The sequence below is a fragment of the Podarcis vaucheri genome (genome assembly GCF_965113315.1).
Source record: "Podarcis vaucheri genome assembly, chromosome: 13".
NCBI lineage: Eukaryota > Metazoa > Chordata > Lepidosauria > Squamata > Lacertidae > Podarcis > Podarcis vaucheri.
This window is the reverse complement of record NC_138751.1, coordinates 45098075-45113759: the sequence shown is the minus strand read 5'-3', so window position 1 is coordinate 45113759 and position 15685 is coordinate 45098075. Positions and strand designations below refer to the sequence as shown.

General features: G+C 46.9%; 1 protein-coding gene across 1 annotated transcript in view; it reads left to right on the top strand.

The window, feature by feature from the left end:
- The window catches only part of C1QL1 (complement C1q like 1), a 49551-nt gene extending 36346 nt beyond the window's left edge, over positions 1-13205 (top strand). Inside the window, exon 2 of the mRNA XM_082195119.1 lies at positions 12248-13205. Within this exon, the coding sequence (XP_082051245.1) occupies positions 12248-12427 (180 nt within the window). The 3' untranslated portion in view covers positions 12428-13205. The remainder of the gene's footprint in view (positions 1-12247) is intronic.
- The last annotated feature ends 2480 nt before the right edge of the window (positions 13206-15685 follow it).

Sequence of the window (15685 nt, the reverse complement as noted above, 5' to 3'; positions counted from 1 at the left end):
GTTGCCCCTTCAGCACCCAACACCTTCCAGTCTTCTCCCTCTGACCTCTCCTCAGTGTCCCACCACCAATCCCTGGGCTCTGATAACAATAATAATAATATTTCCCCAGCCTCTCTGGGTGGCTTCCAACAAAGTATTAAAATACAGAGGTCTGTTAAACATTAAAAGCTTCCCTAAACAGGGCTGCCATCAGATGTCTTCTAAAAGTCTGGCAGTTGTTTTTCTCTTTGGTGGGAGGGCGTTCCACAGGGTGGGTGCCACTACCGATAAGGCCCTCTGCCTGGTTCCCTGTAACTTGGCTTCATGCAGAGAGGGAACCGCCGGAAGGCCCTCAGTGCTGGACCTCAGTGTCCGGGCAGAACGATGGGGGTGGAGACGCTCCTTCAGGTCAGATCCTTCCTCCTCTGGGGATTCCTTTGGGGGTTCCCCGGCTGGTACCTCCCATCACTCCTCCTCGTCCACTCGGTCCCTGACAATTCCTGACCATTGGCGCTGATGGGAGTTGCAGTTCAGAACCTGGAGGGTGGCAAATTGCCCACCCCTGCTTTAAATGGAGATGTGGGTGTGGAAGGGAGGCTGAACATGAACCTTCTTCTTGCAAGAAACATGCTCCTTTGTTGAGCTGCGTCTCAGGAGCATGACCAGGAAGTCACCTCCAGTCCAACTGGGGCTCGAGCGCAGATTCCTACCCACTGTGCAACGTGGCAGGGAGGGGGAGACGGCAGTGAAAAATGAGTGTGTGGGAAAGAGATTGCTTTGTCGGCTAGTGCTGATAATGAAGTCCTCTTGCCTTAGGTTTCCAAGTATCTTTCCATCCAATAAGTCCAGCTCAACAGGAAACACAAAGCTCTAATTAAGAGAGCTCTTGAGACATAAATTGATCACGTGGGCCTCAGCTCCTGAGTGGCAAAGACACTTTCTTTCTCGCTGTCTCACACCCACCAGGAGGCCAGAGCGGGAGAGAGGCATGTAGAAGGGAGAGATCTGCTTTTGACGCATAACATGCTCTGGCGTTACACCCAGAAGGCGTGGGGACATGGCAGCAGCCAGCAGAGGATGTGGCACGTGTAGGTTTGGTAAAACGAAGTGGCAGTGGCGGCAGCAGAATCCAGTCCAGCTGTGACCGCTCTCTTCAGACGAAGAGCAAACCACTTTCTGGTCACAGTCGCCTTCTGAGGAAACACATGAGCAAGAGAGAGGATTGAGCGCAGCCTCAGCGCTGCCTCTAGCGTGACAGTTTAGTTCTGGGCAGAGCTGTGCGTTACAAGGTAAAGGTAAAGGGACCCCTGACCGTTAGGTCCAGTCGTGGCCGACTCTGGGGTTGCGGTGCTCATCTCGCTTTATTGACCGAGGGAGCCGGCGTACAGCTTCCGGGTCATGTGACCAGCATGACTAAGCCGCTTCTGGCGAAACAGAGCAGCGCACGGAAACGCAGTTTACCTTCCTGCTGGAGCGGTACCTATTTATCTACTTGCACTTTGACGTGCTTTTGAACTGCTAGGTTGGCAGGAGCTGGGACCAAGCAACGGGAGCTCACCCCGTCGCGGGGATTCAAACCGCCGACCTTCTGATTCCTTCTGATTGGCAAGCCATAGGCTCTGTGGTTTAGACCACAGTGCCACCCACATCCCTTGCATTACAAGGTAGGATGGAACAGAAACTTAATCCAGTAGGCATTTAAAGCTGAATAGATCAAATCCACACTTTCCGAAACAATCTGTGAACCGAAACACAGCCGTCCTTCAAAATGCACCTTATCTGAGTCATATGATACAGTTCCCTGACCAACCAGTGTTTACAAAAATGCATATATTAGGGGAAAGTGTGCATAGGGTCTTAAAAGTGTTTACAGTGGTACCTCAGGTTACAGACGCTTCAGGTTACAGATTTCGCTAACCTGCGCAGAAATAGTACCTCGGCTTAAGAACTTTGCTTCAGGATGAGAACAGAAACCGTCTGTTTGTTCACAGACAGTTTTCCGGGTCATGTGGCCAGCATGACTAAACCGCTACTGGTGCATGGAGGACCATGACGAGTGCCAGAGCGCACGGAAACGCCATTTACCTTCCCACCACAGCAGTACCTATTTATCTACTTGCACTGGTGTGCTTTTGAACTGCTAGGTTGGAGGAGCTGGGACAGAGCAATGGGAGCTCACCCTGTCGCGGAGATTCGAACTGCCGACCTTCTGATCAGCAAGCCCAAGAGGCTCAGTGGTTTAGACCACAGCGCCGCCTGCATCCCAGATCAAGTTGCACAGCAGCAGGGATCAGTAAAACCAGGAGTAGGCAACCTAAGGCCCGGGAGCCAGATGCAGCCCAATCGCTTTCTCAATCAGGCTAGCAGACGGTCCGGGAATCAGTGTTTTTACATGAGTAGAATGTGTCCTTTTATTTAAAATGCATCTCTGGGTTACTTGTGGGGCATAGGGATTCATTCATATATTTTTTTCAAAATATAATCCGGCCCACCACATGGTCTGAGGGATGGTGGACTGGCCCACGGCTGGGAAAGGTTGCTGACCCCTGAGTAAAACCATGTTTGCAAGCTCAGTTTGTTCTTTTAAAGGTTTGCGACTCCGATACTACACAGAGAGGGGGGGAGAGAGAGAGAGAGAGAGAGAGGGCAGCTTGGTTTGTGGCAAGAAGGAGGAAAACACAGGCCAGACGAATGTCGAAAGAAAGGATCTTCAGCTGAAGCAGTAAAAGGGGGTGGTGGGAAGGACGTTGTGGCTGATGCAGTACTTCCTAATCATATGGCAAAGAGGCATATGGTCGGCAAGGACCTCTCACTGTGCTGAGGCATACTTGTACCAGCTCAGCAAATTGCAGACAATTTAAGGAGGCGGAAAATCCACCATTATCTCTACTTCTGCAAAGCGTTCACCCTTGCACTAAAGCCACTGCACTTTGGGTCCCAGCCCCCAATTGCTCAGTGTGTAGGGAAGAACTTGCACACTTTGTTTTCAATTAAGAAGCACGCACACCAGCAAAGGCACCATCGTTCTAGACCTCTGGCCCCTGTTTAGACCACATGTGATTGTTCCTCTGGAGCAACTACAATTCTCACCGTAGAAATTCACGATTGCTTCTACACTGGGGCCTTTTACCCATTCCTTCTCCACAATGAGCTGGAAGTGGGATTAGAGAAAGTGGTCCCGTATGGTTCCTAACAGAACAATATATTGTTCGGCAATACCAGTCCCCCGAGTTGTGCTTCTATAACATTTATTCAGCAGATCCAACAGTCCTCTGCAAAATAAGTTAGTAGCTTCCTCCTTCAACTTATTCTGTTACTTCCTGTTCACCGCAGCAACAGTGTGACTCATTAACATCTAAATTAGTTACTTCTTGTTCCTGCCATGAAAGAGCTTTCTCCATATTTTGAAAAATGTCAAGTAGCAATATTGCATTGTAAAAAGATTACAAGAAGAAATAATGAAAGGAAACAATTATAATGCCTCCTTGAGCAATAGGAACTGCCTGATTAAGATACAGTTAAGAAACTCTGGGTGTTTCCAGACTGTCGCTATTTTCAGGTGGGATTCAATCACATCTAGATTCGGATTGTGCAATTAAAACTGATCTGGATCTCTTGTGCAACAAAACCGCTTCTCCCAAAGATCCGACTCTTGGTGGTGAGGCAAGTGAAAGGAAAATACACTGCAAAGTGTGGGATAACACTTGCTTTGGCATTGTCTAGCCTCCCCACAAACAAATCAGTGTGAATGCTAATTCCAGTGTTGTAATGCCAAGGTCGGAGCCAACAATGTGGAATCTTCCTTCGCAGGATCAGGATGAATGCTCAATGAACAGATAGTCTCAAATTACCCTATCAATCAGCAATGCACCAAACGAGGAAGCTGCTAATTAAAGGCAAAGAAGCCCTGAAACTCTCAAAACCCTTTTTCTTTTTTTTTAAAACATATTTATTAAAGTTTCCAAAAGTATAGAAATACAGAAAAGAAAGAGAGAGAAAAAAGATAGAATATACTCAAAACCTTACTTTCATTGCCTACCTTCTGGGACTCCCCCCTCCCCCTCCCAATTGTGTTCCCCTTTCATTAATTTGGTTCTACAAGCTCTCACTCCCAGTTTAAAACTTAATTTGTTTAACCCACTATCCAATTTAAATTATACAATCTTACCACCATCCCACATCATTAACAGAAAAAGAAAAAAGATTTTCCCCAAGATCCACCCCAGTTTCCTTCCACGAATTCCCTTTTTTTTAAACACGTCCAATCAAAATAAAATAATATACAAAAGTTATATAAAGAAATAGAAGATAAAAGATATAAAAAGATTCAAAAAATGGTTACACAGCCTTTGGATTCCAAATCTCCCCCCCCCTTCCCCGGTTTGAATTCCCCATGTCCATCAGTCTGTATGTTATCAGCCTGGAGGTCTCAAGTCCATGGCCAGGTTTCTCCCCAATTCCACCTTGCCGGTTTTCTTTTAATTTATTTATTTTAATGATATTTAACTTCAAACATCCAATCTAGCAGAGGCCTTTGATTTCCTTGGTCTTTACCGCTCCTCCCATTGTTCTTTCCGTGTCGTAATCAGTCCTTTGTTCTTTTTATTCCTCACTTTCTCAGGTTTCTTGTCCTGTTCAGCTACTAAAACGTTCTAATTCAGAAATCTGGTATCTCTACAGAGGTTTGTTGTTCAGGAACAAAAACTTACGTCCAGTCCCTTCCTTTCTTCAATAGAAAATTCTATTGTCTCCTTTAATGTAAGCACCTCTGTAGACAAAATACTATTTCAGTTTTGCAGCTTTCCCAGAAGATAACAAGTCCTGTGCGAATCCAAGAGTATTTTTCCACTTACGACCGTTCTTGTAATGTCCCGAGACCCCTCTAGGGGGATTGTAATAACTTTGTATCCTCTAATCCAAAAGTCAAATTGTTGTTCCTTGTTTTCCGACAGTTTATGTCCATATTGTAGCCAATTGTAACAAAATTAACCAGCAAAGTCCTCATAACAAAGTCCTCTTTATATTCTCCAGCTTTGACAGCTACTTTGACAGCTGTCAAAGTCTCCGTCTCTCTTCACCAGGCGCTGCGAATCGCCCCGGTTCCCGGGGGGGGTTGCATTTTCCTTCTCACTCCACTCTTCTCCTCCAGCACAGTTCTTATAATTTCCCATCGTGGAATTAATGCTTTTTATCAAGAGTATACTTCTCTTTGGACCTTGGTTACCCAGTCCTTGTTTTAGAGTGTTTACAATAGGGGGGGGACTGACTTCCTTTTTAGATCACCCCCGCTCGTGCCAAATCCGAAAAAAAATCCTTTCCCCCCCCCTCCTTTTGAACCCGGTTTCCAAATTACTCACGGGTTGTTGTTAATAGTCCAAATTTCCAATGGAAGAAGTCAGCGCTCTCCATCGAATAGCATGCGGCTGCGCTCGGCAGGGAAAGCAGAGGACTCAAAGCACCACGCCGCTCCCCGGCACCCGATCCGAAGCCTTTAAAAAGGCTCCTTCACGAGTCGGGAGGGCACTAGCGGTGCCAGCCGAGTCACCCATGTCCACGGGCTCCGTGCCCGTGGTTTTTAAGGGTCCCCGCGTCACCGGCGCGGTAGGACCCAGCCCCTGCCGAGCAGACTCCCTCCGGAGCTCGGAGGGAGTCCGCCATTCGGCGATGGCGCCAACCCGGAAGTCCTCTCAAAACCCTTTTTCTTTTCTTTTTTGGCCAGCCCATACCGGCTTTGCATTTTAATTTGAAATAATCACCACAAATAAAATCAGGTTTAAAAAAGGCAGAAGCACGACACTAAGGACACTGGAAGGCAGAACCCACTCAGTGGAATATGACAGGTTGGAGGTGAAATTTCTGGACCCACTATATTTAAAAAGAGTGAATGAAGGGTGACTGCGCCAGACTAAACCAGCAGAGTAGAAGCAACCCCAAGTGACCGTTTCTATAAACAAAGATGTGTAGAAAACTCTTCACGTCCTTTTGCTTCATAAAGGGTGGTTGTTTGACCTGTGTTAATTACATTATAATTAATATAATTAGTATAAGCACATCGTTACAATGAGTTTTCTTAATATATACTGGGGTGGGGGGTTTTTTTTGGATCTTGAATTTATCCAAGGGAGGGTCTGTGCATTCAGACAGAAACATTAACACGCTTTTCCTCTATTGCATTTAGAGAGTTGTCTAACACGGTCTCTTCTTCAGTGTTCATGGAGATGGAACCATTGGCAATGACAGAGCCTATTCATTAGCCTTTTGAAGCCTTCTTGTACTGATAAAAGAATAACATTTTCCCTATGCACCTTGTGAGAAAAGCAGAGAAGAGCAGAGGAAAAAACTGTTTTGGATTTTCTAGAAGACAAGTCGCCCACACACCAAACAAAATGGAAGATGCAGTCAGAGACCTCTCATGTGACCAAAGTTAACCTATCACACAAGAGTTACTGAGGAACATTCCAGAATGAAACACACAGTAATGCATTTAAGCACTCCGCGTTTCAGTCAATTAAACCACTATGCTTAACAGGCCATGCATTTGACTTTACAAAGGACAGGGGCTCTCGGTGGGGAGCCCTCTCTTGAAAGGTTTTTGGGTCCGGGTCCACCTTATAGATAAATAACTCTGGGGAAGCAGAGGAGTGGCCATATTTTAGCACCTGTGCCACAAACTGAGCAGGCGCACACAGTTGGTCCCACCTGTAGGTCACAGCAAGTCACCTTAGTCATCACTAAGGTGAGATTTATTACAGTTCAATCTATGCAGTTTATATGCAAATCTGCATTCTCCTTGCCCTCTTTTTGGGTGATTTATTTTCTCTCTTTTTAAGTAGCCGCTCTAACCTCACCCCAGGACTTCCTTAGGTACCATGCTGGGCTTATGGATTCTCAGAAAAACGAAACATTTGCTGCCCCCGCCTGTAGCCTTATGAGGCTTTGCCCTCGGGTGGGAAAAATATTGCGCCCGGGAAAGGGAAAATGGGAGTCAACAGACACTCAAGGAATAGTTTCGGAGAAAAAGCTTTATTTCTACCATCCATGAACTGGTAGAAGGAGCAAGTGTGATAGTTCACAAACAAGCACGGTTTCACAGTCATTTGCACAGAGCATATATTCCCCTTCCAGTTCCCTCCCCTTTCTCCTCCTCCAGGAGTCCTGCCCCATGAGTTCCTCTGAGCATGAACAGAAAGCTCCTGTCTTTGGGAAGGGGGGGTGAGAAGCCAAGAGGGTCAAGGAGTCTCGCGGTTCAGCATGTCCAAGAATGAGATAAAAGTCAGTTCTCAGGCTTGAGTATTCTTGGCAATGACAGAGCCTATTCATTAGCCTTTTGAAGCCTTCTTGTACTGATAAAAGAATAACATTTTCCCTATGCATCTTGTGAGAAGAGCAGAGGAAAAACTGTTTTGGATTTTTTAGAAGACAAATGAATTTTGGACAGTTTTGAGGCCTGGTTGGGGGGGGTGACTTTGGGCCTAGGTGGGGTCACCTGTCCTCACCTCCTTCCCCCGCCTAGTTTGGCAGTGAAACTCCTCTTCGCTTTTGGCCAGGAAGTCAAACAATTGCTTTAAAACTGGACTCCGTTCCAGTTCACCAGGAGGAGGAAAACACTCGCCAACTAGCTTTTGGATGGTGGTTTGGCTTCAGTAGGACTTTTGCTGCCACTGCATTCTCGTGGGGAAAGCTTTCACCAGGAGAATCCTTACCTGTCATGCACAGAAACCCTGCCAAGGAGAAAAGGAGGAAGGCTGAATGGAAATTGGCTGATGTGGGCGATTTGGAAATTTGAGCACATTAGTTGTTGGCTTCGCTTTCTAAAGTTTATCCCCCCATACTCAGGAGGGCTAGAATCTTGTCGCTTTTAAAAATCTAAAAGGTTAAGCCGAGAATTATCCGTGTTTCCAACAGATGCAATAAATTCCAGGCACGTTATGCGTCTTGCAGCATAATCGCTGCCATAAAGATTTCCAGTCTTCCATACAAAAAAATATAAGCCTTGTACGTCTATTTCACAGAGCCCATGACTCAACAGTGGACATTTGTGTTTTGTGTTGTTATTTTTAACCTCCGTGATCTTGCCCCTGTGTTAATCTTCCCCTATAAAATAGCAGCGGCAGCAGACCCTGTGGCCAATAACTCTCCTGCTACAATAATTATTATACACAAAGAGCATCTGCTTTTAACCGCAGACAAATCCCACCATGGACCTCCAAAAGTGCGGATTGGTTCGCTTCCTCTCCCGGAGTCCCTTCATGTATCCAGTTGTAATTAAAAGCTAACACTCTTCTCCACCCAGGCCATTAAGCAGCTTTCAAGTTCAATTTTAATTACGGTGCAAACCGTGGAAAGTGAAGGCCTGTTTTCAAAGGCCGCGTCTCTGTATTTGGGTGCGGGGAGGGGCGAGAAATGCACTTTTCCTGAGCCAGTTGTGCACACCAGCACAGGTGGCCGAAAAGCAGCTCCATCTGTGACTGTTAACACATTGTCCAGACTAGCAACGGCTAAGCGTTCAATGGCACACCTGAAAAATAATTTGGGGGAATCTGAGTGCTCAGTACCAAAGCCCCACATGAGCCTCTGCTCCTCACTGTCTGACAGTTCCCTCCTTCCCCACAGTGGAGACTCCTCTGTTGCACAAATTGGGGCATAGCACACATACACACCCCAGATTGTGAGGCCCCCAAAACTTCCAAAGGCACTTCCAATCTTTCTCCTGTCACCAGCAGTCCTTATTAATGTTAAGTTGTGGGTGAACATATCAGATGACACAGCGATTCTTCAGACAGCTCTTGTTTATTCACAGGCCAGAACAGAACTGAACTGAAGGGTTCCGCCAGCCTGCTTATATAGAGCTCCACTAGAACGCAACAGTAACCATTTTCTGTAACTATCCAATCACTGAATGTCACTTTCGATCCCTTATTTGCATATGTGGGCCTGAACTATCTACAGTATCCCCCTGCTGGCCCAGGGTGAGAACTTCAGTACATAACAATTAATATATTTTCCACTGACAGAGGCATTCTAGATGCATCCATCCATCTTGTCTGCTTAGCCAACCAAAATACAGTGGAACCTCGGGTTGCGAACATGATCCGTGCGGGAGGCACGTTTGCAACCCACAGTGCCGTGTCTGCGCATGTGCGGGTAACGATTTGCCGCTTCTGCGCATGCGCAAAGTGTGATTTAGTGCCTCTGCGCATGTGCAAGCGCTGAAACCCAGAAGTAACCCGTTCCGGTACTTCTGGGTTTGGTGCGGTGCACAACCCGAAAACATGTAACCTGAAGCGTCCGTAACCCAAGGTACCGCTGTAATTGCCACCAGCGGTTCCCACCCCTGGGTCCAGCATCTCTCTCCCACCGAAATAGTTTCAGTAGGGTGGTGAATTATTTTGGTCACCCCCCTCCCGTTTTTTTCTCTGTTGGACGCCACTGAGAGGAGGGGAGGCAGACTTGAAGATTTATAATGAGGAAGGATGGGAGGTAGCCCTCCCTGTCAATCACAGACTCTCCAAGTGTCCCTATTTTCCAGGGACATTCCTGATTTAGAGAAGCTGTCCCGGTTTCTGAATTCATCCTGGAATGTCCCACTTTTCCTTAGGATGTCCCTATTTTCATTGCAGAAATGTTGGAGGATATGGAGTTATCCGACCCCCCAAGCCATCTAAAGGCAATCCCGTATAGGGAAGTGTTTTTTAAAAAATGTTTAATGTTTTATATACCGTATTTTTCGCCCTGTAGGGCGCACCGGCCTATAGGGCGCACCTAGGGTTTTTGGGGGGGAATAAAGAAAAAAATTTATTTCCCCCCCAGGCGTGGGGCTGGGGCAGGGGAAGCCCGAGCTTCCCCAGCCCCCAGAACAGGCTGCTATCCGCAAGCCTTGGGAGCCCAGTGGGAACTCCCAAGGCTTGTGGAGAGCTGCCCGAAGCCTGGAGAGCGAGAGGGGTCGGTGCACACCGACCCCTCTCGCTCTCCAGGCTTCAGCGAAAGCCTGCATTTGCCCCATAGGATGCACACACATTTCCCCTTCATTTTTGGAGGGGGAAAAGTGCATCCTATAGGGCGAAAAATACGGTATGTTGGAAGCTGCCCAGAATGTTTGTTGCAATCCTTGAGCTCTCCTTGCCTTTTCCTCCTAAGGCCCTGTTGCTCCTTCCTATTCTTTGGATCTCCCCCGCCCCCATCTCACCTTCTTCAGTCCCCTCCTATTCCTGGAACATTAAAGCTAAAAAGCACACTCCAGACTCTTTCCATATTTCCCCAAGTTTTAAGTGCATGCATATTATATTTGCAGTGTCTGTACGCTAAAGTGTTTTCTTGGGACAGCATTAACCTGAAGTATGCTTTTAATGTTGTTTTAAATTGCATATTGTGTTTTGGTTTTAATTTACCGTTTTAACTGTTTTACTTCGCTTTGGGAGACACCCGGGGAGCTGTTTTGAGAAGCAATATAAATGCTTTTAATAAATGAACCCCACTTACCTGGGAGGAAGCTTCATTGCATTCAATAGGACTTCTTTCAGATCAGACACGGCAGCCAAAAGAATTGGCTTGTTCGTGTTGCTGCCTTCCCATGACATGGGCAGAAATCAGTCCAGACTCAGAGGCAGAAGTGGAGGCTGGAGAGGAGGGAGGCCGAGAGGAGGCAGGCTGCTGAAGAAGCCAGGAGGTCTCCCCATCCTGCTGCGGTCAGCTCTCCCAGAACCAGAAGAGGTATGAAGAGTGTGGAGCAGAGACAGACAAGATGTTGAAGTCTTAGATTGCTTAGGGAGAAGTAGACTTAGGGAGTGGTGGGAAGGCGAGGGGACCTTCGGTCCTCCCAAGTGCCTCCTTGGATCTAGTGGGAAGAGTTGCTGTGCTCACTAGGCCTGAGCTGTTTTGTTTCTTTGAACAAAGAGTTCACAGCCACCTTATGAGTTATTGCTGATCTGCCAATCCGCCCTGACACCCTGCAGAGGCTGCTCCGTTATGGCAAACAAGGCACTGCCCCACCAACCTTAGCCTGCCTTCTTACTTACTCAGTTGGCAGATGGCTCTGCCTCTCATTGACTCTGGCGCCCCCTACTGTTTGTCTCCCAGTCTTCCGTCCCACCAGTCCAGCAGGCACCAGCCACGACTACTGGTCCTTTCTTCGCACAGAACCTGCCTCACTTTTATTTCTTGGTCATGCTAACAAATAGTGCTTGTTGCTATTATTATTATTATTATTATTATTATTATTATTATTATTACCCCACCCATCTGACTGGGTTGCCCCAGCCACTCTGGGTGGCTTCCAACGTATATAAAAACATAATAAAACATTACACCTTAAAAAGGTTCCCTATATAACATTTTGGAAACATCTGAATGCTTTTAGGGATGCTTTTAAAGGTTTTGTTATGTTTTTATATATGCTGGAAGCCACCCAGGGTGGCTGGGACAATCCAGTCACCAGTCAGATGGGCGGGGTAAAAATAATTTCTTCTTCTTCTTCTTCTTCTTCTTCTTCTTCTTCTTCTCTGCCTTCAGATGTCTTCTAAAGGTTATATAGTTACTCATCTCCTTGACATCTGACGAAAGGGCGTTCCACAGGGTGGGAGCCACCACCGAGAAGGCCCTGTGCCTGGCTCCCTGTAGCTTCATGTCTCGCAGTAAGGGACCTGCCAAAAAGCCCACGGTGCTGGACCTCTAGAATACCCTCGGTGCTGAACATTGAGGGTGGAGATGCTCATTCATCTGTACAGGGCTGAAGCCATTTAGGGCTTTAAAGGTCAGCACCAACACTGAATTGCACTGGGAAGCAATGTAGGTCTTTCAGGACCAGTGTTATGTGGTCCCAGCAGCCACTCCCAGTCACCAGCATTCTGGATTAGTTGTAGTTTCCGAGGCACCATAATTCTAATTGCATATTATCCTTTATGGGAAGATCTCATGAAAAGCACCAGGCCAGCTTGGAGAGACAGGACAGGTTTCAAGTAGCAACTCAGCAGCCACCAGGCTAGCAGTTTGCCGTGAAGAAGTTGACTTCCCTTTTGCTCTCTGCCTCCTATTGCCATAGGAATTATAGTGACGGGCTTTGCAGGATGAAATTAAATAGGAGGCGCAGCACTCCTTCAATGCTTCCCTTCTCCACCTCCTTCTCTGTGCTTGGCTCTGCGCAGCTCCCATTCCCATCACTGTCACCAACGCTTTGACCTTTTCCCCCTGTCTCTCTTTTTTCTCCTTCTTCCCCATCTGTTCTTCCCCCCTCTCTCTCTCTCTCTCCCCAACCTGCCCTCTCTCACCCCAGGTGCGGGCCAGCGCCATCGCACAGGATGCGGATCAGAACTATGACTACGCCAGCAACAGTGTCATCCTTCACCTGGATGCCGGCGACGAGGTCTTCATCAAGCTGGACGGAGGCAAAGCCCACGGAGGGAACAACAACAAATATAGCACCTTCTCAGGCTTCATCATCTACTCGGACTGAGGGCTGCGAGCAGCAGCAGCAGCCATACTAGTTCCCGGCCACCTGGATTTCTCTCTGTGTGTCAGCTGCAAAGTCAGCTGCAAAACTCACATCCACCGACATCTTTGCACGCTGTCCGTCTCCTCACCGCCAAGGTGCAGGGATGCGGTGGTTAGATCCTGTTGCCCTTTTCCCCGCCCCTCCAGGGGGCACTGCGAAGGAACAACAGATGAGTCAAGCCAACCACCGCTCCCACCCCTAATTTTCCTTCCATGCATTTCCAGGATCATCATGATTCACGAAGCCTTCTAAGGTTGTCTCCGTAATTTTTTTGGAAAGAAAGCGAAGGGACTCGGATGGGGTTCGGGGAAGGGTCCGGAGAACTTATCATCTTGCCACTTCCCAGCACATTTTCCTCTCCGTAAGCATAGGGGTTGTCGAGACTCAAGCTGAAAAAGCAGAGGTCAGGATTCGAACTCTGATCTTCAGATTTGCATGCCCACATTTCAAATTTGGATTCGAGTACATACTATATTTGGGACAGATTTCTGTCTTGTGCGTGTCTGCACCTAGATGTTTAAAACACACAAACCATTTTTTTAAAATATGGAAGAAATTTGAGACTGGGGGTGTGTGTGTGATAAAATTAATGTTTAAATTTCAAACTGGGGAAAAGTCAACAATGACATCGCCCTAATTTCAAACTTGGTGTGAACTGGTGGGGCCCTCCTTTAGGTGTATTTCAGATTGTTTCAAAAGCTGTTGAGCCATGTATACATGAATACAAAGTATAGCCAAACCATTGTTTACATGATCTCTTACAACGTGGATGATGGTAGAACAAATCAACAAGCTCACCCTGGGGCTAATTCCCCAAACTTTTTATTTGTGCCAAAATCAAATTGCAGCATGGGTCACAGTCTCCAGTCCTCCTGCCCTCCACCATTTGCTCCCAGAAAACAGGGGCACATATCCTCTATTGGATACCTCATCCACTCCCTGTCCATACAGGGACGTCTACCTACTCATTACTGGCCAAAACAGTGCTGGCCAGAGGACTTCTTCTATGCCCCCATCCTAAGTAGCCAACCACTGACCAAGCCACCTTCTGGTCGCGCACAGCCCTCCCTGCTCCAGTGCAAATCATACTTATATTATTTATTTGATTTATATACCATCCTTTAGCCAAAAATCACAGGGTGGTGTACTGCATTAAGAGCATAAATTATGCAGCATAATAATAAAAACATGATACACAGAATAATAATCAATTGTTAGCGTCAGTTTATCTCGAGAGACAATGGAGTGCGCCTCCAGGGTTGAAGTCAAACTGATGTGTAAAGGTAAAGGTACCCCTGACCATTAGGTCCAGTCGCGGACGACTCTGGGGCTGCGGCACTCATCTCACTCCATAGGCCGAGGGAGCCAGCGTTTGTCCACAGACAGCTTCCGGGTCATGTGGTGTGCTCTGGTCCATGGGGTCACGAAGAGTCGGACACGACTAAACAGAAACAATGCAGGTGGAGCTTTACTTGGGAGTAAACTCAGCAGGGCATGCATCTGCGTGGTCATGTGCAGTAGTGGTCTGTTAGAAAAAGAGAGCAATGGTGATTTAATGCTAAATTCAAAATTTATTTTATTTTCATATGGCAAAAGCAATCATGTACCAAGGACACAAACAAACGCAATCCTGACAGCGCACACATTCACCATACGTTAAATGTACCTGCTTGGTAGGATTTATTGCAAGGTAGTTCAGGGCATGGAAGGATTTTGTAACAAATAAGGCTTTAACTAGGCAGCGATTTCCGTTCAGGACTGTATTCATCACAACCAGCGCTGCTTCCATGCCACTGCAGTTCGCTTTCCACCAAATACTATGTTTTTTTACCACGCCCGCTATTCAACTTACATTCATTTCAATGTAAAGCGAACATCAGAAAATAATTCATGGATTGTATATTGGGACGCAGGTGGCGCTGTGGGTTAAACTACAGAGCCTAGGACTTGCCAATCAGAAGGTTGGCGGTTCGAATCCCTGCAGCGGGGTGAGCTCCCGTTGCTCAGTCCCTGCTCCTGCCAACCTAGAAGTTCAAAAGCACGTCAAGTGCAAGTAGATAAATAGGTACCGCTCCGGCGGGAAGGTAAATGGCGTTTCTGTGTGCTGCTCTGGTTCGCCAGAAGTGTCTTAGTCATGCTGACCACACGACCCGGAAGCTGTACGCCGGCTCCCTCGGCCAATAAAGCGAGATGAGTGCCGCAACCCCAGAGTCGGTCACGACTGGACCTAATGGTCAGGGGTCCCTTTACCTTTACCTTTATTGCTTGTGGACTTAAAAAATCCCCAATGTGAACAAATACTGATCATTTTAGCTTGGCTGATTTCCTTTCCTGACCACAGATAAACTGCAGCAGTTTCTGTTTCCTTTTCAGCTCTTTTCAACCCTGGTGACAAATGTTTCTTGTTAGTGTGCCTCTACAAGGTCATAGATGGCGTTCGCGGTGGGGAGAGACTTCACAATGTACATCCAGATTGGTGGGGGTTTTTTGTAGAACTGACAGCTGACAAATGTGTAATTGGTGCTGTGACTCAGCGGGGCTCAGCTCAGAATTTTTTTCATGCTAAACCACACTACATAAGAAGAAAAGATGGAAGCAGCCCCTGGACATGAGCAAACTATATTTCTCCTCGCCACAGAGGATGTAAAGAGACTTTCCATACACAGCAGGAAATGGAAGGGCAGACAGAGGATGCTTCGACCAAACATAATTGAGACCAAAATCTCCCTTCATCCCTCGCCAACCCCAGAAATTAAGCACTCCGAGGTATCTCTGACCCTTTCCAGTTACGTGCTCACTGCCACTTTTTCTTCCTACAGGGTTTCTTTCTAATGAGCAAGCTTGGACCTCATGATAACTCCAGGCCATGGTTCTTCAACTTTTGGTCCCCAGATGCTGCTGAACTACAATTCCCATAATCCCCAGCTGGGTTAGCAAATGCCCATGGATGGTCTGAGTTATAGTGCAACCTTGGAAACCCAAGGTTGAAGGGCATTGGTCTGGTCCAATCCTGCACAACATGTGGCCCACCAGACCACATACCACTTGGGGGCTGCTTATTATGGCCAATAACACAAAAGTGAAAGAACTGAGTAACAGAAATGAATAGGAATCACATGAAATGTACAATGTGGACACTGATTATCCAAAGTTAGTAATATTCAGAGTAGACCCATTTACATTAATGAACAGGTAACTTAAATCAAATGATATCAGCAG